At 46.1% G+C, this 26,874-nt stretch overlaps 1 protein-coding gene across 6 annotated transcripts in view; it reads right to left on the bottom strand.

Annotated features, from left to right (window-relative positions):
* The window catches only part of cacna1sa (calcium channel, voltage-dependent, L type, alpha 1S subunit, a), a 722,633-nt gene that overhangs the window by 393,690 nt on the left and 302,069 nt on the right, over positions 1-26,874 (bottom strand). For 5 of the 6 annotated variants that reach the window (XR_010977454.1, XM_068056913.1, XM_068056914.1 and 2 more), the window contains exons 3-4: positions 25,838-25,977; positions 20,412-20,530 (exon numbers count right to left, since the gene is read on the bottom strand). Coding sequence is in view for 4 of the 6 variants with exons in the window: in XM_068056913.1 (XP_067913014.1) it covers positions 20,412-20,530; positions 25,838-25,977 (259 nt within the window). In the remaining 2 variants the exon portion in view is untranslated. The remainder of the gene's footprint in view (positions 1-20,411; positions 20,531-25,837; positions 25,978-26,874) is intronic. The other variant, XM_068056917.1, reaches the window with a different exon arrangement.

The following is a 26,874-nucleotide window of genomic DNA, read 5'->3' as shown; positions in this document are numbered from 1 at the left end:
AGTAAAATACTGCAGGGAGAGGCCCGCCTCGACCCCCGACATCGTGAAGGGCCTGCCGCATTTCACTGGCGGTGGTCGGACCTCGGTGCGGCCGCCCTGCTGCCCGGCGGCAGGGCCTTCATCTAAATATTTAAATTAACTTTAAATAGATGTGAATGAACTTACCTGCAGGCAGTGGCCATCCCACACCGATTTTACTGCAGCTGAGCGCCTTCGGAACTCTGTATGGAGTTCTGAGGTGAGAAACTGGTGGGGAGGGGGAGGAACAACATTTTCAGGGTGGGGGAGTGGGGAAAACACTTTTTATTGGCTGTGAGGATGGTGGGAAGGGGTTGAAGGGCAAAAGTTAGACGGTTGAGGTGGTAAGTGCGGGGAGGGAGAAAGGCAAGTGTTGTTTCTATTGGGTAATGAAATGAACATTGGGGGGAGGGTTGGGGAAAGGCCTCCATATCATTATTATTTGTTAATAAAAAATAATGAACACTGTACCTTTAAAAATCAAAATTACTTCTATGGGCGTAAAGCCCTTTAAAAATGGCACCAGCACCTGTGCAGTGGTGCCGGACTCCGTTACCAGGGACGGGGCAGCCACCCCCTCGACGTCATTGGGGGCGGCCATTCTGCCTCATCCATTTTAATGAGCCCCCGCTCAATAGCGCGGGGACTCAGCGGCAGAAATGTCACGCGTGATACACGCCATTCTTCAAGTCGCCGCCAGGAATGGTGGCAAGCAGGTAAAATTCAGCCCATAATATTTTTAAAAAGTGATTGAGAAAGACACAAGAAAGACAAAGACCAAAGTAATAGACTGGACAAAGGCTCATTTTGAGCAGCTGAGAATGGAACGAGCAAAAATAAATAGGGTAAAAAATTGACATATAAAGAGATAGAACTGCAGTGGGAAATTTATAAAATGGTGATCAATAGAATTCAAGAGAAATATCTTCCTCTCAAATCACAATAACAAACTAGCCAATAATAAAACACCATGGATGGTGTTTAACTATGAAGGGTAAAACTGAAACGAAAGAAACATGAAGTACATTGATGATAGTGGAGAGGAAGACAAAAGGGAATACAAAGTTGGATGGAAAGAAGTGAAAAAAACGATTGGGAAAGCAAAGCAGAACAATGAAGTTAATTTATCGATAACTAGAAAATAAAATAGTAAAATATTCTGCAGCCACACAAATAACAAAAGAAAATTAGGATCGGGCCAGTAGGGGATGCACAAGATAAACTCACAGGTAATGACAGCGAAAGGACAGAAATATTTGCCCCAGTATTTACCAGGGAGACTAGCAAGGTGTATTTGACGTTAGAAGAAGAGATCAAAAAAGATAGAAAGACATTTAAGGTAGAAAGTGGGGAGATAACTGATAAACTAGTCACACGTTTAGAGGAAAAAACCCCTGCATCCACACTTGTTAAAAGAAGTTCAGGAAGAGACAGCAGAAGCACCATGTTATGACCAGGTGAGAAAAGGGTCTAGGGGTTCCCTCTCAGCCTTTGCCTGCTTTAACTGTAACAGGGTTTAATTTTTTAAAACACCGTGTTCTTAGCTCCCTCTCAAAGAACAAAGAACAGTACAGCACAGGGAAAGGCCATTCGGCCCTCCAAGCCTGCGCCGATCTAGATGCCTGTCTAAACTAAAACCTTCTGCACTTCCGAGGTCCATATCCCTCTATTCCCATCCTATTCATGTATTTGTCAAGATGCTTCGTAAACGTCACTATCGTACCTGCTTCCACCACCTCCCCCGGCAGCAAGTTCCAGGCACTCACCACCCTCTGTGTAAAAAACTTGCCTCGCACATCCCCTCTAAACTTTGCCCCTCGCACCTTAAACCTATGTCCCCCAGTAACTGACTCTTCCACCCTGGGAAAAAGCTTCTGACTATCCACTCTGTCCATGCCACTCATAACTTTGTAAACCTCTATTATGTCACCCCTCCACCTCTGTCGAACCAGTGAAAACAATCCGAGTTTATCCAACCTCTCCTCATAGCTAATACCCTCCAGATCAGGCAACATCCTGGTAAACCTCTTCTGTGCCCTCTCCAAAGCCTCCACATCCTTCTGGTAGTGTGGCGACCAGAATTGCACACAATATTCCTAAGGTTCTGTACAGCTGCAGCATGACTTGCCAATTTTTATACTCCTATGCCCCGAACGATGACGGCAAACATGCCGTATGCCTTCTTGACTACCTTATCCACCTGCGTTGCCACTTTCAGTGATCTGTGGACCTGTATGCCTAGATCTCTCTGCCTGTCAATACTCCTAAGGGATCTGCCATTTACTGTATACTTCCCACCTGTATTAGATCTTCCAAAATGCATTACCTCACATTTGTCCGGATTAAACTCTATCTGCCATTTCTCCGCCCAAGTCTCCAACCAATCTATATCCTGCTGTATCCTCTGACAATCCTCATCACTATCCGCAACTCCACCAACCATTGTGTCGTCCGCAAACTTACTAATCAGACCAGCTACATTTTCCTCCAAATCATTTATATATACTACAAAGAGCAAAGGTCCCAGCACTGATCCCTGCGGAACACCACTAGTCACAGTCCTCCATTCAGAAAAGCACCCTTCCACTGCTACCCTCTGTCATCTACAACCGAGTCAGTTCTGTATCCATCTTGCCAGCTCACCTCTGATCCCGTGTGACTTCACCTTTTGGACCAGTCTGCCATGAGGGACCTTGTCAAAGGCTTTAGTGAAGTCCATGTAGACAACATCCACTGCCCTTCCTTCATCTATCATCTTTGTCACTTCCTCAAAAAGCTCGATCAAGTTAGTGAGACACGACCTCCCCTTCACAAAACCATGCTGCCTCTCGCTAATAAGTCCATTTGTTTCCAAATGGGAGTAAATCCTGTCCCGAAGAATCCTCTCCAAAAATTTCCCTACCACTGAGAAAAGACAACTGCAAAGGCAAACGTGTTCTGATCCTTGGGGGATCCGGAGGAATTGGTACCTTTGCTATTCAGCTCTTGAAAGCCTGGGGAGCCCATGTGACCACCACCTGCTCTGAGAATGCTTTCTCAGGATCTGGAAATGTTTGACTTTACGGGATACGGACCCCAGAAGTGCAGAAGGTTTTAGTTTAGACAGGCATCCCAGGCCCACCGGCCTGTAATTTCCTGGATTATCCTTGCTCGCTTGCTTCTGAAACAAAGGAACAACATTGGCTATTCTCCAGTCCTCTGGGACCTCACCTGTAGCCAATGAGGATACAAAGATTTCTGTCAAGGCCCCAGCAATTTCTTCCCTTGCCTCCCTCAGTATTCTGGGGTAGTTCCCATCAGACCCTGGGGACTTATCTACCTTAATGCTTTGCAAGACACCCAACACCACCTCCTTTTTGATAACGACATGACCCAGACTATCTACACTCCCTTCCCTAGACTCATCATCCACCAAGTCCTTCTCTTTGGTGAATACTGATGCAAAGTACTCATTTAGTACCTCGCCCATTTCCTCTGGCTCCACGCATAGATTCCCTCCTCTGTCCTTGAGTGGGCCAACCCTTTCCCTGGCTACCCTCTTGCTCTTTATATATGTATAAAAAGCCTTGGGATTTCCATTAATCCTGTTTGCCAATGACTTTCCATGACCCCTTTTAGCCCTCCTGATTCCTTGCTTAAGTTCCTTCTTACTTTCTTTATATTCCTCAAGGGCTTCGTCTGTTCCCAGCCTTCTAGCCCTTACGTATGCTTCCTTTTTCTTTTTGACTAGCCTCACAATATCCCCCGTGATCCAAGGTTCCCAAAACTTGCGAAACTTATCCTTCTTCCTCACAGGAACATGCCGGTCCTGGATTCTAATCAACTGGCGTTTGAAAGACTCCCACATGTCAGCTGTTGATTTACCCTCAAACAGCCGCCCCCAATCTAAATTCTTCAGTTCCTGCCTAATATTGTTATAATTAGCCTTCCCCCAATTTAGCACCTTCACCCGAGGACTACTCTTATCCTTATCCGCAAGTACCTTAAAACCTATGGAATTATGGTCACTGTTCCCAAAATGCTCACCGACTGAGACTTCGACCACCTGACCGGGCTCATTCCCCAATACCAGCTCCATTACGGCCCCATCCCTAGTTGGACTATCTACATATTGTTTCAAGAAGCCCTCCTGGATGCTCCTTACAAATTCTGCCCCATCCAAGCCCCTAGCACTAAGTGAGTCCCAGTCAATATGGGGGAAGTTAAAATCACCCACCACTACAACCCTGTTACCTTTACATCTTTCCAACATCTGTCTACATATCTGCTCCTCTATCTCCCGCTGGCTGTTGGGAGGCCTGTAGTAAACACCCAACATCGTGACTGCACCCTTTCTATTCCTGAGCTTGCATATTCCTGACCACACTGGCATGCATACGCGAGAAACACACGCGCAGATAGGGACAGAAAAGTAGAAATAATAAAGGGAAAAAGTTTGAGGCAATAACTGGATTTATTTACTGTCCTTTTAGTTCGATGTAGCGTCTTTGATTACAGGTAAGTCTTGCCGTTTCGTTGGGGCCCAGTGAATGCATTAAAACTTGTTTCGATCAAGGAGTCTTTTCTCTCTTGAGGTTTAAGTGACTTCAGTGGATCCAAAGATTCGTGTGAGAGAGAGAGAGAGACAGAGAGAGCTAGCCAGGGGAGAGGCTCTCTTCTTCCCAGTTCAGTTGCAATCTGACCCAAACTGCGCTATGAGCAGTTCAAACAAAAACCTGTGCCAGCAGGTTAGTCATGTGACTAGCTGTTTTAACAAACTCCTGCGTTTGTGGATTCTCCATCTTAGCAGATGCCCTGGAATGCTGGCTTTCTTACACATTCAATGTCTGGTGATAAAAATCCATTTGGGTTAATTGGATCAGGGAGCCGTTCTACTGTCTCCAAGCACTGTCTGTTAGTATGCACATGTTTTCCAGCCACTGCTGATCTCTTTAAACAAGTCATTTCTTCATTCCAGCAACAGTTTAAAATTAATGTACATGTGACAAAATTAATATGCCTCATTCTTGGCAGGTGGAGTCTTCATGACAACTGTTACATCTATACATAGATGAAAATTCGTTTGAAAAGGGAATAGTGCCAGAGGACTGACTGACAAGCCAATATGATTCCTGTTATTTAAAAAAGGAGATGGAACAAGTCCAGGGAACTATAATCCAGTGAACTTAACATCAGCGGTAGGAAGATAATGGAATCTTCATTCAAAGATGTAATAAAGAAACATTTAGAAACCAAAAGTATAATGAGGAATAGTCAGCCCAGATTTCAAAAGGGAAGGTCATGCTTGCAGTAACAGAAAGTGTAATATATTTGGATTTTCAAAAGGTCTTCGATAAGGTCACAAAGTAGATTCATAACTAAGATCAGATGTTGTGGAGTTAGGGGACAAGTAGCATGTACATTAGATTCATGGGACATTGAGACCAGTTTTAGGGGCAGTGGGATCTGTACAAGCCAGATGGCTTGCACCCCAACAGAGCCAGTACCAATATTGCTTCTAATTTCCACCCTTCTCTCACCTTTACATGGTCCATCTCCGACACTTCCCTCCTCTTCCTCAACTTCTCTGTCTCATAGACATAGAGACATAGAAAATAGGAGGAGTAGGCCATTCGGCCCTTTGAGCCTGCTCCGCCATTCATTATGATCATGGCTGATCATCCAACTCAGTAACCTGTTCCCGCTTTCGCCCCACACCCTTTGATCCCTTTAGACCCAAGGGCTATATCTAACTCCTTTTTGAAAACATACAATGTTTTGGCCTCAACTGCTTTCTGTGGTAGCAAATTCCACAGGCTCATCACTCTCTGGGTGAAGAAATTGCTCCTCATCTCAGTCCTGAAAGGTTTACCCCATATCCTTAGACTATGACCCCTGGTTCGAGACTCCTCCACCATCGGGAACATCCTTCCTGCATCTACCCTGTCAAGTCCTGTTAAAATTTTATAGGTTTCTACAGGAAGGCAGATTATTATCTGAACGGCTATAAACTGAGAGAGGGGAATATGCAGCGAGACCTGGGTGTTCTCGTACACCAGTCGCTGAAGGTAAGCATGCAGGTGCAACAGGCGGCAAAAAAGGCAAATTGTATGTTGGCCTTCATAGCGAGAGGATTCGAGTACAGAAGCAGGGATGTCTTGCTGCAATTATATAGGGCCTTGGTGAGGCCACACTTGGAATATTGTGGGCAGTTTTGGTCTCCTTATCTGAGGAAGGATGTTCTTGCTATCGAGGGAGTGCAGCAAAGGTTCACCAGACTGATTCCTGGGATGGCGGGTCTGAGGTATGAGGAGAGATTGAGTCGGTTAGAATTATATTCACTGGAGTTCATTTCTGGTATGATATTTGTGTCCTCCTTTGTGAAGACAGAACCAAAGTATGCATTTAGTTGGTCAGCCATTTCTTCATTCCCCATAATAAATTCCCCTGTTTCTGACTGTAAGGGACCTACATTTGTCTTCACCAATCTTTTTCTCTTCACATACCTATAGAAACTTTTACAGTCAGTTTTTATGTTTCCCGCAAGCTTGCTCTTGTACTCTATTTTCCCCTTCTTCATCAATCCCTTGGTCCTCCTTTGCTGAATTCTAAACTGCTCCCAATCCTCAGGTCTGTTGTTTTTCCTGGCAAATTTATATGCCTCTTCCTTGGATCTAATGCTATCTCTAATTTTCCTTGTAAGCCATGGTTTGGCTACCTTTCCCGTTTTACTTTTGCGCCAGACAGGTATAAACAATTGTTGCTGTTCATCCATGTGCTCTTTAAATGTTTGCCATTGCCTGCCCACTATCATCCCTTTAAGTAACGTTTCCCAATCCGTCATGGCCAACTCGCGCCTCATACCTTCGTAGTTTCCTTTGCTAAGATTCAGGACCCTTGTCTCAGAATCAACTACGTCACTCTCCATCTTGATGAAGAATTCTATCATATTATGGTCGCTCACGCCACTAGATTGTCAATTATGCCTCTCTCATTACACAATACCCAGTCTAGGATGGCCTGTTCTCTAGTTGGTTCCTCAACGTATTGGTCCAGAAAACCATCCCGTATACGCTCCAAGAATTCCTCCTCTATGATATTGTGACTAATTTGATTTACCCAATCTATATGAAGATTAAATTCACCCATAATTACAGATGTTCCTTTATCGTATGCATCTCTAATTTCCTGTTAATGCCATTCCCAACATCACCACTACAGTTTGGGGGTCTATGTACAACCCCCACCAACGTTTTTAGCCCCTTAGTGTTTCTCAGCTCTCCCCATACAGATTCCACATCATCAGAGCTAATATCTTTCCTCACTATTGCGTTAATTTCCTCTTTAACCAGCAATGCAACTCCACCGCCTTTTGCTTTTTGTCTGTCCTTCCTAAATACTAAATATTCCTGGATGTTCATTTCCCATCCCTGGTCACCTTGCTGCCATGTCTCTGTAATCCCGACTACATCATACCCGTTTACATCAATCTGTGCGATTAATTCATCCACTTTATTGCGAATGCTCTGCGCGTTAAGGCACAAAGCCTAAAGGCTTGTCTTTTTAACATTACTTGTCCCCTTCCCATGATTTTTCACTGTGGCCCTGTTTGATTCTGGCCCTTAACTTCTCTGCCTATCACTTTTCTTATTCCCCTTACAGTCTTTTGTTCTTGTCTTTGATCCCCCCCCACCCCCCTCCTCTGACTCCTTGCAAAGGTTCCCATCCCCCTGCCATTTTAGTTTAAACCTTCCCCAACCACTCTAGCAAATACTCCCCCTAGGACATCAGTCCCGGTCCTGCCCAGGTGTAACCTGTCCAGTTTGTACTGGTCCCACCTCCCCCAGAACCGGTCCCAATGCCCCAGGAATCTAAAACCCTCCCCTTCACACCATCTCTTCAGCCACGTATTCATTCGATTTATATCCTGCTATTTCTACTCTGACTCTATCTCTGGGGATAGGCTGTCTACTAATATCCATTATAAACCCACCGACTCCCACAGCTACAAAACAAAGAACAAAGAAGAGTACAGCACAGGAACAGGCCATTCGGCCCTCCAAGCCTGCGCTGATCTTGATGCCTCGACTACACTTCTACACACCCTGCTTCCTGTAAGGACTCCATTCCATTCTCCCAGTTTCTCCGTCTCTCACGCATCTGCTCTGATGATGCTACCTTCCATGACAGCGCTTCTGATATATCTTCCTTTTTCCTCAACCAAGGATTTCCCCCCACTGTGGTTGACAGGTTTCTCAACCATGTCCGGCCCATTTCCCGCACCTCTACCCTCACCCCTTCCCCTCCCTCCCAGAACCGTGACAGGGTTCCCCTCGTCCTTACTTTCCACCTCATCAGCCTCCATATCCAAAGGATCATCCTCTGCCATTTCCGCCACCTCCAACGTGATGCCACTACGAAATACATCTTTCCCTCCCTTCCCGACAGCATTCCGAAAGGATCGTTCCCTCTGTGACACCCTGGTCCACTCCTCCATTACCTCCACCACCTCATCCCCTTCCCACGGCACCTTCCCGTGCAATCACAGGAGGTGTAATACCTGCCCATTTACCTCCTCATTCCTCACTGTCCCAGGCCACAAACACTCCTTTCAGGTGAAGCAGCGATTTACTTGTACTTCTTTCAATGTAGTATACTGTATTCGCTGCTCACAGTGTGGTCTCCTCTACATTGGGGAGACCAAGCGCAGACTGGGTGACCACTTTGCAAAATACCTCCGCTCAGTCCAAAAGCAGGACCCCAAGCTTCCGGTTGCTTGCCATTTCAACACTTCCCCCCTGCTCACATCTCTGTCCTAGGATTGCTGCAGTGTTCCACTGAACATCAACGCAAGCTCAGAGAACAGCATCGCATCTACCGATTAGGCACACTACAGCCTGCCGGACTGAACATTGAGTTCAATAATTTCAGAGCATGACAGCCCCCCATTTTACTTTCATTTTTAGTTATTATATTATATTATTTTAGATTGTTCAGTTTGTTTCTACTTTGCCTACCCACTGTTTTTTTTCATGTTTGTGATTGTGGGTGTTCAATTTTCAGTCCATTAACACCCTCTCTGTACTAACACTTTGTCTTTCAGCACACCATTAACATATTGTTTGCCTTTGTTCCAGGACCTTCTGGTCAGTTATTGTGTGACCTTGTCCTACCTACACCTTTTTTGTTATCTTTTGCCCCACCCCCGCTTTACTTGCTTAAAATTTTTTACATTTCTTATATCTGCCAGCTCTGAAGAAGGGTCACTGACCTCAAACGTTAACTCTGCTTCTCTCTCCACAGATGCTGCCTGACCTGCTGAGTATTTCCAGCATTTCTTGCTTTTATTTCAGATTTCCAGCATCTGCAGTATTTTGCTTTTATATTATCGTGGTGGGGAGATTTGTTAGTGCTGTTGGGGAGGGTTTAAACTAACTTGGCAGGGGGGTGGGAGCCTGTGTGTAGATTCAGAAGGAATAGAAGCAAAGCTGGAAATCGAAGGCAGGAAATTAATAAGTGAGTGTGGAAACAGATGAAACAAAAGCTAGAAAATAGACAACAAAGGAGTTGTTCACTGATTAGTGGTTTATACTTCAAGGCAAGGAGTCCAGTGAATAAGGCAGATGATCTGAGGGTGCAGATAGACACTTGGACGTATGATATCCCAGTCATTACTGAAACATGGCTTAAAGGGCAGGAATGGCAGCTCAATATTCCTGGTTACAGGGTTTCAGACAGGATAGAGAGGCGGTAAAATGAGGGGTGGGGGGTAGTGTTGCCATAATGATTAAAGAAACAATCACAGCTATGAGGAGGCATGAGAGGCTAGACAGAGGAGATAAAGAAGGTTCAGAACAAATATGTTCCTACAAAGAAAAAGGGTGGAACTCCCAAATCTCGAAACCCCTTCACCCACCCGTGTATCAAAGAGCATACAGAGTAGAACAAGACGAGAAAGGGAAGCTTATGTCAGTTACCAAATGCTCAAAACTGCCGAAAGCCGACAGGACTACAGAAAGTGCAGGGGTGAAATTAAAAAGGAAATTAGGAAAGCAAAGAGAGAGCATGAAAAACATGATCTATTCCTGCTTCTGTTTCTTATGTTCTTATGTTTTTAGTTACACAGTGAGTGACCCTTACCCTGAATACACAGTGACTCCATACAGTTACACAGCAACTGACCCTGAATAGTACTGAAGACCTGTGCTCCAGAAATAGCCACACCCCAAGCCAAGCTGTTTCAGTACAGCTACAACACTGGCATCTACCCTGCAATGTGGAAAATTGCACAGTCCTGTGCACAAAAAACAAGACAAATCCAATCCAGCCAATTACTGCCAGTCTACTCCCGACCATCAGTGAAGTGATGGAAGGGGTCGTCAACAGTGCTATCAAGCCCTTGACTTTCAATTGCTTTACAATTGCTGACTCCCCCACTATCAACATCGTGGGGGTTACCATTGACCAGAAACTGAACTGGAGCAGCCACATAAATGCTGTGGTCACAAGAGCAGGTCAGAGGCTAGGAATTCTGTGGCGAGTAACTCATCTCCTGTCTCCCCAATGTCTGTCCATCATCTACAAGGCACAAGGAAGGAGTGTGATGGAATACTCTCCACTTGCCTGGATGAGTGCGGCTCCAACAATACACAAGAAGCTTGACACCATCCAGGACAAAGCAGCCCGCTTGACTAGCACCCATCCACCACCTTCAACATTCACTCCCTCAACCACCAATGCACAGTGGCAGCAGTGTGTACCATTTACAAGATGCACTGCAGCAACTCACCAAGGCTCCTTAGACAGCACCTTCCAAACCCATGATCTCTATCACCTAGAAGGACAAGGGCAGCAGATGCATGGGAACACCACCACCTGCAAGTTCCCCTCCAAGTCACACACCGTCCTGACTTGGAATTATATCACCGTTCCTTCACTGTCGCTGGGTCAAAATCCTGGAACTCCCTTCCTAACAGCACTGTGGGTGTACCTACACTCCAAGGACTTCAGTGGTTCAAGAAGGCAGCTCACCATCACCTTCTCAAGGGCAATTAGGGATGGGAAATAAATCCCGGCCTAGCCAGCAATATCCACATCCCATAAACAAATTTTTTTAAAATGAATGAACAGTGACTCTGTAAAGTTACGGCTGTGGATAGAGATTTAAAATAAAAGTGGGGGGGGGAAGAGTTCAGGTGAAGGGAGATCTAAAGAGAAAAGTTGGGGCAATAGAAGAGTGTAGCAATTTGGGTAAAGACAAGCAGACTGGGACAGGAAGGGACAGAGAGTTTAATGGTAACAGTGCATCAGCGAATAAGGTCCATACAAAGAACAGTCGTTAAAAAAATCAAATTAAAAGCTCTTTATCTGAATGTGCAAAGCATTTGCAGCAAGATAGATGAACTAGCAGCACAAATTGAGGTAAACGGTTTGATCTAATCACCATTACAGAGACATGGTTACAAGGTGACCAAGGTTGGGAAATAAATATTCCAGAATATACAACAGTTTGAAAAGACAGACTGAATGAAAAGTAGGAGTAGCCCTGATAGTGAAAGGTGACATAAGGACAGTAGTGAGAAAGGATCGTGGCTCAGAAGAGGAGGAGTAGAATCAGTTTGGGTGAAGATTAGGAATAACAAGGATCAGAAAATGCTGATGGGAGTAGTTTATAGGCCCCCTAACAATAATTATACCATTGGACAGAGCATTAAACAAGAAATAATTGGAGCTTGTAACAAAGACAATGTAATAACTGTGGGGGAATTTAATCTTCATATAGACTGGACAAATCAAATTGGCAAAGGTGGTCTGGAAGATGAGTTTGTAGAATGCTTTCAAGACAATTTCCTCGAACAATAGGTTATGCAACCAACTAGGTGTTACAGTCATGTGCTGCAATGTGGGTGGTTCCCACTGTTTGACTCCTCACCTGACCTCAGCAAGTATGTTTTGTTATTAGGGTTTAACCCCTTTAGTGTTTTATTTGTCAAATATAAACACAGCAACAGGTTTCCTTGTAGGTTTAAAAACAGAAAATCGATTGTTAATTGATCAATACGCCTTATCCTGAAATTGTGGCAACCATATCTACTCAGGCATTCGCTCATGCGTGCACACACACATACGCACACACAAGAGACAAATAGAGTGGGGAAAAGGAGAAAGCGATTTTTAGTGGGAGTGGGGGGGGGGGGGTGGGGGGGGGAGGTCACGATAAACTTGCTGAATTCTCTTGGAAATCGAGTTCTCGTTGGGTATAGGCCTGAGACGGTTGTAGATTTCTCTCTTCATTGAAAGTTCAGTTGAAGATGGTTGATCACTTCTAGTTCACTGCTGTCTAGTGTAGATGTAGGATTATAGAGCAGGGCTCATGTCTTCTGGCTTACTGGAAAACAGGCTGCTTTTCTTCTCCCTCTTTCTCTGGAGGCTCTCACTCAAGGCTGTTTTTTTAAGGTAAAGCTGTGTTACTGATAGGAGACACTCTGGTCTCTTCCCCATGGTGATCGCACGATGGCCCAGGACGTGGCTACTTCACACCTTCTTTGTTTCAGAAGAAGACATTCAATTTTGGAATGTTTTATGATGGGTGTAGGATGGGTTCAATTGACACCTCTTATCTTTGAAGATTTGTCCTTTGTCCTTGTCAGACAGTTTGAATACGCAAAGGCCAAGCCTTTTTTCTTCGTGGCCATTTTACAGTACTGTTCACTTTTTAAACAAAAGGTTCATTTTTTAAAAAAAGACAAAGTCAGTTTTTATAACTCTTCAGATTTAATCATGATTGTTGTATTATCGCACTTCTCGTGTGTGTGACATATTTTAGATCTGGCATTGTGCAATGAGGTTAATTGATAATCTAATAGTAAAAGATCCACTGGGAAAAAGTGACCATTATACAATTGAATTACATATTAAGTTTGAAAGTGACATGCTCCAGTCCCAAACAAGAATATTAAACTTAAACAACACCATTTACACAGGTATGAGGGGAGAGCTAGCTACGGTTGATTGGGTAAATAGATTAAAAGGTATGGTGGAAAATAAACAGTTGGAAACATTTAAAGAAACAATACAAAATGTTCAACAAAAATACATTCCATTAAAAACAAAAACTCAGCAAGAAAGATTGCTTACTAAGGAAGTTAAGGCTAGTACTAGATTAAAAGAAGAGGCATATAATATTGCAAAGAATAGTAAGACTGATGTTATGAAAGTGCTTCTTTTAAAAAAATATTTTTTGAGGACTCGTATTTTAGAATTATGGACATTGGTTCATTTGGAAAACTGAAATGATTCCATGGATATGTGCTTGTTTCTTTTTTACAAGGGTCACTGGGAGGTGTTGTTTGAAAACAAACCTTTACTGGATGTCACATGCCTTAAGCGAAATAAACAACAGAAGCCTTGGTGACTGGGGAGAGTTGTTTACAGAGAACTGACATGTCAAGATTCATGGTTCTCAAGAGTGGGTTTCATTTTTGAACACTGTTTTGAGTCAGTTGGGTTTATAGCCTGCTGAAAGAAACACCCAGCTCATTTCCCTCCACCTCTTTGAAAAAAACTGCAAATCCAGAGTGACAGTTGAAACCCCTGATGCTGCCTTTCTCCTGGAAAGCCTGCCAGATTAATTCTTGACTCTGCCTGAAAAGAACTGCTCCAGAAAGATCCCAGTGACAGCGGTCTACACATATAAGGGATGCCAGAATAATGGGGCAACTGATATTATTCCATATCTAAAAAATAAAAACAAAACACTGCAAATCCTGGAAATCTGAAATAAAAACAAGAAATGCTGGAAATACTCAGCAGGTCTGGCAGCATCTGTGGAGAGAGAAGCAGAGTTAACGTATCGGGTCATCAGAACTGGCAAAGGTTAGAAATGTAATAAGTTTTAAGCAAATAAAGCGGGGGAGGGGCAAGAGAAAAAGGGAAGGTGTGATAGGACAGGGTCACAGAGAATAACTGACAAGAAGGTCATGGAGCAAAGGCAAACAGTATGTTAATGGTGTGCTGAAAGACAAAGTGTTAGTACAGAGAGGGTGTTAATCGACAGAGAAAGACCCTGCCTCCTGTAAGGACTCCATTCCATTCTCCCAGTTTCTCCGTCTCTCACGCATCTGCTCTGATGATGCAACCTTCCACGACAGCGCTTCTGATACGTCTTCCTTTTCCTGGTTGACAGGGTCCTCAACCGTGTCCGGCCCATTTCCCACACCTCCACCCTCACCCCTTCCCCTCCCTCCCAGAACCGTGACAGGGTTCCCCTTGTCCTCACTTTCCACCCCATCAGCCTCCATATCCAAAGGATCATCCTCTGCCATTTCCACCACCTCCAGCGTGATGCCACTACCAAACGCATCTCCCCCTCCCTTCCCCTATCAGCATTCCGAAGAGATCGTTTCCTCTGCAACACCCTGGTCCACTCCTGCATTACCCCTGACACCTCGACCCTTCCCATGGCACCTTCCCCTGCAATTGCAGGAGATGTAATAGCTGCCCATTTACCTCCTCTCTCATCACTATCCAAGGCCCCAAACACTCCTTTCAGGTGAAGCAGCGATTTACTTGTACTTCTTTCAATGTAGTATACTGTATTCGCTGCTCACAATGTGGTCACCCAAACGCAGACTGGGTGACTGCTTTGCGGAACACCTTCGCTCAGAGCGAAAGCATGACCCCAAGCTTCCGGTTGCTTGCTATTTCAACACTCCCCCCTGCTCTCATGCTCACATCTCTATCCTGGGATTGCTGCAGTGTTCCAGTGAACATCAACGCAAGCTCGAGGAACAGCATCTCATTTACCGATTAGGCACACTACAGCCTGCCAGACTGAACATTGAGTTCAATCATTTCAGAGCATGATGGGCCCCCCTTTATATTTGTAGTTATTTTTTCATTTTTATTATTTATTTTTATTTTATTTTACTTTTTTTCATCATTCATTTTTTCTTTTGCCATGTGCCTGCCCACTGTTTTTTTTCAGGTTTTTTTCATGTTTGTGCTTTGGGCCAGGGCTGTTCATTTTTGTGTCCATTAACACTCTTCCTGTACTAATGCTTTGTCTTTCACCTCACCATTAACATCCTGTTTGTCTTTTCTCGGTCAGTGACCTTTCATCAGAACTGGCACAGGTTCGAAATGTACAAAACAAAGAACAAAGAACAGTACAGCACCGGAACAGGCCATTCGGCCCTCCAAGCCTGCACCAATCTTGATGCCTGTCTAAACTAAAACCTTCTGCACTTCCGGGGACCGTATCCCTCTATTCCCATCCTATTCATGTATTTGTCAAGATGCCTCTTAAACGTCGCTATCGTACCTGCTTCCACCACCTCCCCCGACAGCAAGTTCCAGGCACCCACCACCCTCTGTGTAAAGAACTTGCCTCGCACGTCCCCTCTAAACTTTGCCCCTCACACCTTAAACCTATGTCCCCGAGTAACTGACTCTTCCACCCTGGGAAAAAGCTTCTGACTATCCACTCTGTCCATGCCGCTCATAACTTTGTAAACCCCTATCATGTCACCCCTCCACCTCCTTCGTTCCAGTGAAAACAATCAGAGTTTATCCAACCTCTCCTCATAGCTAATGCCCTCCAGACCAGGCAACATCGTAAAATGGCACTCTACAACCTTGTGGACTCAACCTTAAGTTAAGCGATTTCAGAACATGACTGGCCCTTTTTATATATTTTTTTATTATTATGATTTCATTTTATTTTTTTTTAACCATGTGCCTGTTTTTCATGTAGTCAGAGCTGCTCATTATTCCGCTATTAACAGTCTCTCTGGACTAATGCTTTGTCTTTCACCACAAGCATTAACACACTCTTTGCCTTTGTCCCAGGACAGCTTTGTTATTTAATCTCTCCTGCGCTCTGCCCTATCACACACCTCCTCCTTTGTTCTCTTCCCTACCAGCTCCACAACCTCCCCCCACCCCCACACACTAACCCCTTCACTTGCTTAAAACCTAATTCATTTCTAACCTTTGCCAGTTCTGATGAAAGATCGCGGACATGAAATTCTGCTTCTCTCTCCACAGATGCTGCCTGACCTGCTGAGTATTTCCAGCACTTTCTGTTTTGATTAAGGAAAAATATGCTTGCCCTGGAGGGTGCAGCAAAGGTTCACTTGATTGGTTCCTGGGATGCAAGGGTTGTCCTATGATGAGAGGCCGAGTAAATTGCTTCTATACTCTCTGGAGCTCAGTAGAATGGGAGGTGATCTCATTGAACAATACAAGATTCTGAAGGGGCTGGACAGGGTAGACTCAGGGGTTCCGATGAAGGTCACTGACCCGAAACGTTAACTCTGCTTCTCTTTCCACAGATGCTGCCAGACCTGCTGAGTGGTTCCAGCATTTCTTGTTTTTATTTCAGATTTCCAGCATCCGCAGTATTTTGCTTTTATATTAGACTCAGAGGTTGTTTCCCCTGACTGGCCAATCTAAAACACATGAGGGACAATCTCAGGACAAGGGGCCAATCATTCCAGACTGAGATGAAGAGAATATTTTACATTCCAAGTATTGTGAATCATTTCTCCAGTGGGTTGTGGATGCTCCATCCTTGAGTATATTTAATGCTGGGATTGACAGATTTTTGGTCTCAGGGAATCATGGGATATGGGAAGCAGACAGGAGACTGGAGTTGAGTAAGATGATCAGATATGGCCATATTAAATAGCACAGCAGGCACGAGGAGCCGAATGGTCTACTCCTGCTCCTATTTCTTATCTTCTTAGTTATACAGTAAGCGACCCTCGTCCTGAATAAACAGTAACTCTGTACAGTGACACAGTGAGTGACCCTCGTCCTGAATAAACTGTGACTCTGTACAGTTACACAGTGAGTGACCCTCGTCCTGAATAAACAGTGACCCTGTACAGTTACACAGTGAGTGACCCTCGTCCTGAATAAACAGTAACTCTGTACAGTTACATAGTGAGTGACCCTCGTCCTGAATAAACAGTGACCCTGTACAGTTACACAGTGAGTGACCCTCGTCCTGAATAAACAGTAACTCTGTGCAGTTACATAGTGAGTGACCCTCGTCCTGAATAAACTGTGACTCTGTAGTTACAGTAAGCGACCCTCGTCCTGAATAAACAGTAACTCTGTACAGTTACACAGTGAGTGACCCTCGTCCTGAATAAACTGTGACTCTGTAGTTACAGTAAGCGACCCTCGTCCTGAATAAACAGTAACTCTGTACAGTTACACAGTGAGTGACCCTCGTCCTGAATAAACTGTGACTCTGTACAGTTACATAGTGAGTGACCCTCGTCCTGAATAAACTGTGACTCTGTACAGTTACACAGTGAGTGACCCTCGTCCTGAATAAACTGTGACCCTGTACAGTTACACAGTGAGTGACCCTCGTCCTGAATAAACTGTGACCCTGTACAGTTACACAGTGAGTGACCCTCGTCCTGAATAAACTGTGACTCTGTACAGTTACACAGTGAGTGACCCTCGTCCTGAATAAACTGTGACCCTGTACAGTTACACAGTGAGTGACCCTCGTCCTGAATAAACTGTGACTCTGTACAGTTACACAGTGAGTGACCCTCGTCCTGAATAAACTGTGACTCTGTACAGTTACACAGTGAGTGACCCTCGTCCTGAATAAACAGTGACTCTGTACAGTTACACAGTGAGTGACCCTCGTCCTGAATAAACAGTGACCCTGTACAGTTACACAGTGAGTGACCCTCGTCCTGAATAAACAGTGACCCTGTACAGTTACACAGTGAGTGACCCTCGTCCTGAATAAACAGTGACCCTGTACAGTTACACAGTGAGTGACCCTCGTCCTGAATAAACAGTGACCCTGTACAGTTACACAGTGAGTGACCCTCGTCCTGAATAAACTGTGACCCTGTACAGTTACACAGTGAGTGACCCTCGTCCTGAATAAACTGTGACCCTGTACAGTTACACAGTGAGTGATTCTCGTCCTGAATAAACAGTGACCCTGTACAGTTACACAGTGAGTGACCCTCGTCCTGAATAAACTGTGACCCTGTACAGTTAAACAGTGAGTGACCCTCGTCCAGAATAAACAGTGACCCTGTACAGTTACACAGTGAGTGACCCTTTTCCTGAATAAACAGTGACCCTGTACAGTTACACAGTGAGTGACCCTCGTCCTGAATAAACAGTGACGCTGTACAGTTACACAGTGAGTGACCCTCGTCCTGAATAAACAGTGACCCTGTACAGTTACACAGTGAGTGACCCTCGTCCTGAATAAACAGTGACCCTGTACAGTTACACAGTGAGTGACCCTCGTCCTGAATAAACAGTGACCCTGTGCAGTTACACAGTGAGTGACCCTCGCCCTGAATAAACAGTGACCCTGTGCAGTTACACAGTGAGTGACCCTCGCCCTGAATAAACAGTGACCCTGTGCAGTTACACAGTGAGTGACCCTCGTCCTGAATAAACAGTGACCCTGTACAGTTACACAGTGAGTGACCCTCGTCCTGAATAAACAGTGACTCTGTACAGTTACACAGTGAGTGACCCTCTTCCTGAATAAACTGTGACTCTGTACAGTTACACAGTGAGTGACCTTCGTCCTGAATAAACAGTGACTCTGTACAGTTACACAGTGAGTGACCCTCGTCCTGAATAAACAGTGACCCTGTACAGTTACACAGTGAGTGACCCTCGTCCTGAATAAACAGTAACTCTGTACAGTTACACAGTGAGTGACCCTCGTCCTGAATAAACAGTGACCCTGTACAGTTACACAGTGAGTGGCCCTCGTCCTGAATAAACAGTGACCCTGTACAGTTACACAGTGAGTGACCCTCGTCCTGAATAAACAGTGACCCTGTACAGTTACACAGTGAGTGACCCTCGTCCTGAATAAACAGTGACTCTGTACAGTTACACAGTGAGTGACCCTCGTCCTGAATAAACAGTGACCCTGTACAGTTACACAGTGAGTGACCCTCGTCCTGAATAAACTGTGACTCTGTACAGTTACACAGTGCGTGACCCTCGTCCTGAATAAACAGTGACTCTGTACAGTTACACAGTGAGTGACCCTCGTCCTGAATAAACAGTGACTCTGTACAGTTACACAGTGAGTGACCCTCGTCCTGAATAAACTGTGACTCTGTACAGTTACACAGTGAGTGACCCTCGTCCTGAATAAACTGTGACTCTGTACAGTTACACAGTGAGTGACCCTCGTCCTGAATAAACTGTGACTCTGTACAGTTACACAGTGAGTGACCCTCGTCCTGAATAAACAGTGACTCTGTACAGTTACACAGTGAGTGACCCTCGTCCTGAATAAACAGTGACCCTGTACAGTTACACAGTGAGTGACCCTCGTCCTGAATAAAAAGTGACTCTGTACAGTTACACAGTGAGTGACCCTCGTCCTGAATAAACTGTGACCCTGTACAGTTACACAGTGAGTGACCCTCGTCCTGAATAAACAGTGACCCTGTACAGTTACACAGTGAGTGACCCTCGTCCTGAATAAACTGTGACTCTGTACAGTTACACAGTGCGTGACCCTCGTCCTGAATAAACAGTGACTCTGTACAGTTACACAGTGAGTGACCCTCGTCCTGAATAAACAGTGACTCTGTACAGTTACACAGTGAGTGACCCTCGTCCTGAATAAACTGTGACTCTGTACAGTTACACAGTGAGTGACCCTCGTCCTGAATAAACTGTGACTCTGTACAGTTACACAGTGAGTGACCCTCGTCCTGAATAAACTGTGACTCTGTACAGTTACACAGTGAGTGACCCTCGTCCTGAATAAACAGTGACTCTGTACAGTTACACAGTGAGTGACCCTCGTCCTGAATAAACAGTGACCCTGTACAGTTACACAGTGAGTGACCCTCGTCCTGAATAAAAAGTGACTCTGTACAGTTACACAGTGAGTGACCCTCGTCCTGAATAAACTGTGACCCTGTACAGTTACACAGTGAGTGACCCTCGTCCTGAATAAACAGTGACTCTGTACAGTTACACAGTGAGTGACCCTCGTCCTGAATAAACTGTGACCCTGTACAGTTACACAGTGAGTGACCCTCGTCCTGAATAAACTGTGACCCTGTACAGTTACAGTGATTGACCCTCGTCCTGAATAAACAGTGACCCTGTACAGTTACACAGTGAGTGACCCTCGTCCTGAATAAACTGTGACCCTGTACAGTTACACAGTGAGTGACCCTCGTCCTGAATAAACTGTGACCCTGTACAGTTACAGTGATTGACCCTCGTCCTGAATAAACAGTGACTCTGTACAATTACACAGTGAGTGACCCTCGTCCTGAATAAACAGTAACTCTGTACAGTTACACAGTGAGTGTAACTGATTTAAGCAGCGAATCAAATCACTTTTCTGGAAATGAAACGACTTCTCGTGTACTTACTGGGAACTCCTGACACTAGACGCAGTGGTCTCAATACTCGGAATGCTCGAAGGGCCTTCACGTCAAAGCCTGCATTCTTCGCTGACGGACTCAGCTGTTCCAGTGCAATAGTGCAGAGCCTGCAGGAGGAGGAGCAAGTGGGTCACTGACAGTCTACAATCCAATCTGCTACAAGGGACTGACCATTGACAGTCACTGAAGCAGCTCAGTGAGGGTAATATACAGAGCAAGCCCTGTACTCTCTGCAAAACCCCACTCCCAAAAACACTCGCTGCCCTACCCCCATAATCACTCGACCCAAAGCAATCACACCCTGCACCCCCCGTAATCAGACACCCACTGTGATCACACCCCCCTTCAATCACCTCCGAAACACTCGCCCCTTTAATCACACCCCATTTAATCACGCCCCCTTGAAACATGCTCCCTCTCATCACCCTCCCTCTCAACACTCTCCCTCCCATCACTGTCCCTCCGGTCACTGTCCCTCCGGTCACACCCCCTTCATTCAGTCTCCCATCATTCACTCTCCCTCCCATCGCTCCCCCTTCGATCGCTCCCCCTTCAATCACTCCCCCTTCAGTCAGTCTCCCTTCAATCGCTTCCCCTTCATTCTCTCCCACTTCGATCGCTCCCGCTTCAGTGGCTCCCCCTTCATTCGCTCCCCCTTCAATCGCTCCCCCTTCAATCGCTCCCCCTTCATTCGCTCCCCCTTCATTCGCTCCCCCTTCATTCGCTCCCCCTTCATTCGCTCCCCCTTCGATCAATCCCCCTTCGATCACTCCCCCTTCGATCACTCCCCCTTCGATCACTCCCCCTTCGATCACTCCCCCTTCGATCACTCCCCCTTCGATCGCTCCCCCTTCGATCGCTCTCCCTTCGATCGCTCTCCCTTCGATCGCTCCCCCTTCGATCGCTCCCCCTTCGATCGCTTCCCCTTCATTCGCTCCCCCTTCATTCGCTCCCCCTTCATTCGCTCCCCCTTCATTCGCTCCCCCTTCATTCGCTCCCCCTTCATTCGCTCCCCCTTCATTCGCTCCCCCTTCATTCGCTCCCCCTTCATTCGCTCCCCCTTCATTCGCTCCCCCTTCGATCGCTCTCCCTTCGATCGCTCTCCCTTCGATCGCTCCCCCTTCGATCAATCCCCCTTCGATCAATCCCCCTTCGATCACTCCCCCTTCGATCACTCCCCCTTCGATCACTCTCCCTTCGATCGTTCTCCCTTCGATCGCTCCCCCTTCGATCGCTCCCCCTTCGATCGCTCCCCCTTCGATCGCTCCCCCTTCGATCGCTCCCCCTTCGATCGCTTCCCCTTCGATCGCTTCCCCTTCGATCGCTTCCCCTTCGATCGCTTCCCCTTCCATCAATCCCCCTTCGATCACTCTCCCTTCGATCATTCTCCCTTCGGTCACTCTCCCTTCAGTCACTCTCCCTTCGGTCACTCCCCCTTCGGTCACTCCCCCTTCGATCACTCCCCCTTCGATCACTCCCCCTTCGATCACTCCCCCTTCGATCACTCCCCCTTCGATCACTCCCCCTTCGATCACTCCCCCTTCGATCACTCCCCCTTCGATCACTCCCCCTTCGATCACTCCCCCTTCGATCATTCTCCCTTCGATCATTCTCCCTTCGGTCACTCTCCCTTCGATCGCTCCCCCTTCGATCGCTTCCCCTTCGATCAGTCTCCCTTTAATCACTTCCCCTTTAATACTCTGCCCATAATCACTGCCTCCCCATAATCACTCTCTGCTGTGTAATCCCTCCCTGTCTGTCCCTGTAATCACTCCCACCACCGCACCTCCCCGCCAGCACCCCCCTCTTCCCCGTAATCATAGAGTCAGAGTTATGCAGCCCAGAAACAGGCCCTTTGGCCCATCATGTCTGTTCCGGCCATCAAGCACCTAACTATTCTAATCCCATTTTCCAGCACTTGGCCCATAGCCCTGTATGCTATGGCATTTCAAGTGCTCATCTAAATACTTCTTAAATGTTGTGAGGGTTCCTGCCTCTACCACCTCTTCAGGCAGTGCATTCCAGATTCCAACTACCCTCTGGGTGAAAAACTTTTTCCTAAATCCCCTCTAAACCTCCTGCCCCTTACCTTAAATCTATGCTCCCTTGTTATTGACCCCTCCGCTAAGGGATAAAGTTTCTTCCTATCTAACCTATCAAAGCCCCTCATAATTTTGTAAACCTCAATCAGGTCCCCCCTCAGCATTCTCTGCTCTAAGGAAAAACAACCCTAGCCTATTCAGTCTCTCTTCATAGCTGAAATACTCCAGCCCAGGCAACATCCTGGTGAATCTCCTCCACACCCTCTCCAGTGCAATTACATCCTTCCTATAGTGTGGTGCCCAGAACTGTACACAGTACTCCAGCTGTGGTCTAACTAGTGTTTTATACAGCTCCATCATAACCTCCCTGCTCTTATATTCTATGCCTCGGCTAATAAAGGCAAGTATCCCATGTGCCTTCCTAACCACCTTATCTACCTGTGCTGCTGCCTTCAGTGGTCTATGGACAAGTACACCAAGGTCCCTCTGACCCTCTGTACTTCCTAGGGTCCTAACATCCATTGTATATTCCCTTGCCTTGTTAGTCCTCCCAAAATGCATCACCTCACACTTCTCAGGATTAATTTCCATTTGTCACTGCTCCGCCCATCTTACCAGCCTATCTAGATTGTCCTGTAATCTGAGGCCTTCCTCCTCACTACTTACAACATCACCAATTTTCATGTTATCTGCGAACTTAATGATCATACCTCCTATATTCACGTCTAAATCATTAATGTACAATGTAATCACTCCCTGTAATGCCCCTCCCGCAACCCCCCCCCCCCCCACCCCACCTCACATTCACCTCCTTCTCTCTCCCGTTATCAGGCTGTTACATACTTTTCTGTACTTGGTGTTATCGGCCTTTTCATTCTATCGGCTCTCTGTGATCTGATGTGCTCCTCTATCTGTCCATTATCTAGACACATAAGTGATGCTAGGAACCAGAGCAGGAACCCTCACTGTGCACCAGCTACTGAACTGCGCTGGTTAAATCTGCTGGCACACGGTCCTGCTCTCTTCAGTGACCGGAATGAAAGTCCACTTGGAGCCTGCAAGACTCAGGGTTCAGAACGACAATCAGTTTTATGTACAGAACACAGAATAGGAAACAGTGCAGCCTAGTGAAATCCTGCTGCAAACTGCATCAAATAGTAAATATGCCCATTACTTCCCTTCTAAACAGCTTCAATCTGACCAAACTCTTTCACGAGCACAGCACAAAATCTCACCGCTCGGCAGCTCTCTGAGCCCAACACAATACAGATTGACTCAGCTCAGACTCAGCTCCCCTGCAAATACAGTCTGGCCTGATTTGAAGTAAATACTCAAGCAAACACTGCATCTCTCAGAATCACAGAATTGTTACAGGGCAGAAGGAGGCCAATCGGCCCATCGTGTTCACACTGGCTCTCAGCGTGAGCAATTCACTTTGTGCCATTCCCCTGCCTTCTCCCCATAATCCGTATATTCTGCCTTTTCAGGTAACAATCCATTTCCCTTTTGAAGGCCTTGATTGAACCTGCCTCCACCACACTCTCAGGCCGTGCATTCCAGACCCTAACCCCGTTTGCTGCGTGAAAAAGTTTTTCCGCATGTCACCATTGCTTCTTTTGCCAATTACCTTAAATCTGTGCCCTCTCATTCTTTATCCTTTCACAAGTGGGAACAGTTTCTCTCAATCTACTCTGTCCAGACCCCTCATGATTTTGAATACCTCTATCAAATCACTTCTCAGCCTTCTCTTCACCAAGCAAAACAGTCCCAACTTCTCCAATCTATCTTCATAACTGAAATTCCTCATCCCTGGAACCATTCTCGTGAATCTTTTCTGTACTTTCTCCAATGTCCTCACGTCTTTCCTAAAGTGCGCGCCCAGAACTGAACACAATACTCCAGCTGAGGCCGAACTAGTGTCTTATACAAGTTCAACATAACTTCCTTGCTCTTGTATTCTATGCCCTTATTAATAAAGCCCAGGATACTGTATGCTTTATTGACCACGCTCTCAACCTGTCCTGCCATCTTCAAAGATTTGTGCACATATACACCCAGGTCCCTCTGCTCCTGCACCCCCTTTAGAATTGTACCCTTTATTCTATATTGTCTCTCCATGTTCTTCCTACCAAAATGAATCACTTCACATTTCTCTGCATTGAACTTTATCTGCCACCCGTCTGCCCATTCCACCAACTTGTCTATGTCTTCTGAAGTTCTACACTTTCCTCCTCACAGTTCACAATGCTTCCAAGTTTCATATCATCCGTAAACTTTGAAATTGTACCCTGTACACCAACGTCTAGGTCATTAATATATATCAGGAAAAGCAAGGGTCGCAACACTGATCCCTGGGGAACTCCACTTCAAACCTTCCTCCAGCCCGGAAAACATCCATTAACTCTCTGTTTCCTGTCACTCGGCCAATTTCGTATCCTTGTTGTTACCGTCCCTTTTATTCCATGAGCTATAATGTTGCTCACGAGTCTGTTGTGTGGCACTGTATCAAATGCCTTTTGGAAATAGAACAAATGAGACAAATGCCTCATAGTAACATTCGATCAAACAACTGTTTCAACCGTTGAATTTTCACAAGATGTATGTAGTGATTAATTAAAACAGTCCTGGGAAATTACACTGCACAGAATCCACTGTGTCAGTTATGGAACCTCTTACAAAATGTCAGCAACTCAGTTGGTAGCTCCTTTACCTCTAAGTCTGAAGGTTGTGGAAGTCCCACTCCAGAGACTTGAGCACAATAACCCAGGCTGATACTCCAGTGCAGTACTGAGGGAGTGTTGCACTGTCGGAGGTGCCGTCTTTCAGATGAGATGTTAAATTGAGGCCCTGTCTGCCCTCTCAAGTGTATGTAAAAATATTCCATAGCCACTATTGGGAACACAGGAGGGGTGTATTCCACTGTGTCCTGGTCAATATTTATCCCTCAACCAACATTACTAATAAACAAATTATCTGAGGATTATCTCATTGCTGCTTGTGGGATCTTGCTGTGTGTAAACTGGCTGCCGCATTTCCTACATTACAACAGTGACCATACACTTCAAAAGTACTTCATTGGCTGTAAAGCGCTTTGGGAAGTCCTGATGTCACGAAAGGTGCTACAGAAATGCAAGTCTTTCTTCTTTTCTGTCAACTTGCCTGAACTAAACCGAATACTTTCCTGTTGAAAATGATTTGCGTCTCTGATCACCTCTTACATGCTGTTTCTCATCATACAGAAGACTAGTTAAAGAATTCCACACAGACGTGTATGTTTTGCCACAGTGATACAAATCTGAATGCGTTAATTAAAATATATCTGCGTGAACGGAGAGTAAACAGACCATCATGACTGACAACTGTGAGACATACCCGACAAAGACTATGACAAAATCCAGTATATTCCAGAAATTCCGTAGGTAGGCATCTGGGTGAAACAGGAATCCATACACAATGATTTTCAAAATCGCTTCAATTGTGAATATTATCAGGAAGATGTACTCGACCTTTTCCTACAAGAGAGAATGTGGGTGAAAGTGAGTGAAAGAGAACAGAACCGAGTGACGCAATCCAGCCAATCCTTCAAACAGTTCCCTCTGAAACAATAAACACTCAGCAAACTCACCAGCATTGCTCCTGCCACTCAATAGCTTCAGGTCTACAATTACCAGTCCCTCCACATCCCCTCCCTACCCCCATAATTGGTTGCAGAGATTCCCATTCCACACCTCACCCTAGCCCAGGACATGGTCTCCCCTCCCCTCGCTCCTCGCTCCCTCTGCCCAGCCCAGGACATGGTCTCCCCTCCCCTCGCTCCTCCCTCCCTAGCCCAGCATGTGGTCTCCCCTCCCCTCGCTCCTCCCTCCCTAGCCCAGGATGTGGTCTCCCCTCCCCTCGCTCCTCCCTCCCTAGCCCAGGATGTGGTCTCCCCTCCCCTCGCTCCTCCCTCCCTAGCCCAGGATGTGGTTTCTCCTCCCCTCGCTCCTCCCTCCCTAGCCCAGGATGTGGTCTCCCCTCCCCTCGCTCCTCGCTCCCTCTGCCCAGCCCAGGACATGGTCTCCCCTCCCCTCGCTCCTCCCTCCCTAGCCCAGCATGTGGTCTCCCCTCCCCTCGCTCCTCCCTCCCTAGCCCAGGATGTGGTCTCCCCTCCCCTCGCTCCTCCCTCCCTAGCCCAGGACATAGTCTCCCCTCCGCTCACTCCTCCCTCCCTCTGCCCAGGATGTGGTCTCCCCTCCCCTCGCACCTCCCTCCCTCTGCCCAGCCCAGGACATGGTCTCCCCTCCCCTCGCTCCTCCCTCCCTAACCCAGGATGTGGACTCCCCTCCCCTCGCTCCTCACCCCCTCTGCCCAGCATACGACATAGTCTCCCCACTCTCTGCTTCCAGGGAATTTGATGCCTCTTGAATTGA

Source organism: Heterodontus francisci, chromosome 25, assembly GCF_036365525.1.
Source record: "Heterodontus francisci isolate sHetFra1 chromosome 25, sHetFra1.hap1, whole genome shotgun sequence".
Classification (NCBI taxonomy): Eukaryota; Metazoa; Chordata; class Chondrichthyes; order Heterodontiformes; family Heterodontidae; genus Heterodontus; species Heterodontus francisci.
Note: the sequence above shows the minus strand (reverse complement) of the source record. Positions and strands in the feature narration are given on the sequence as shown.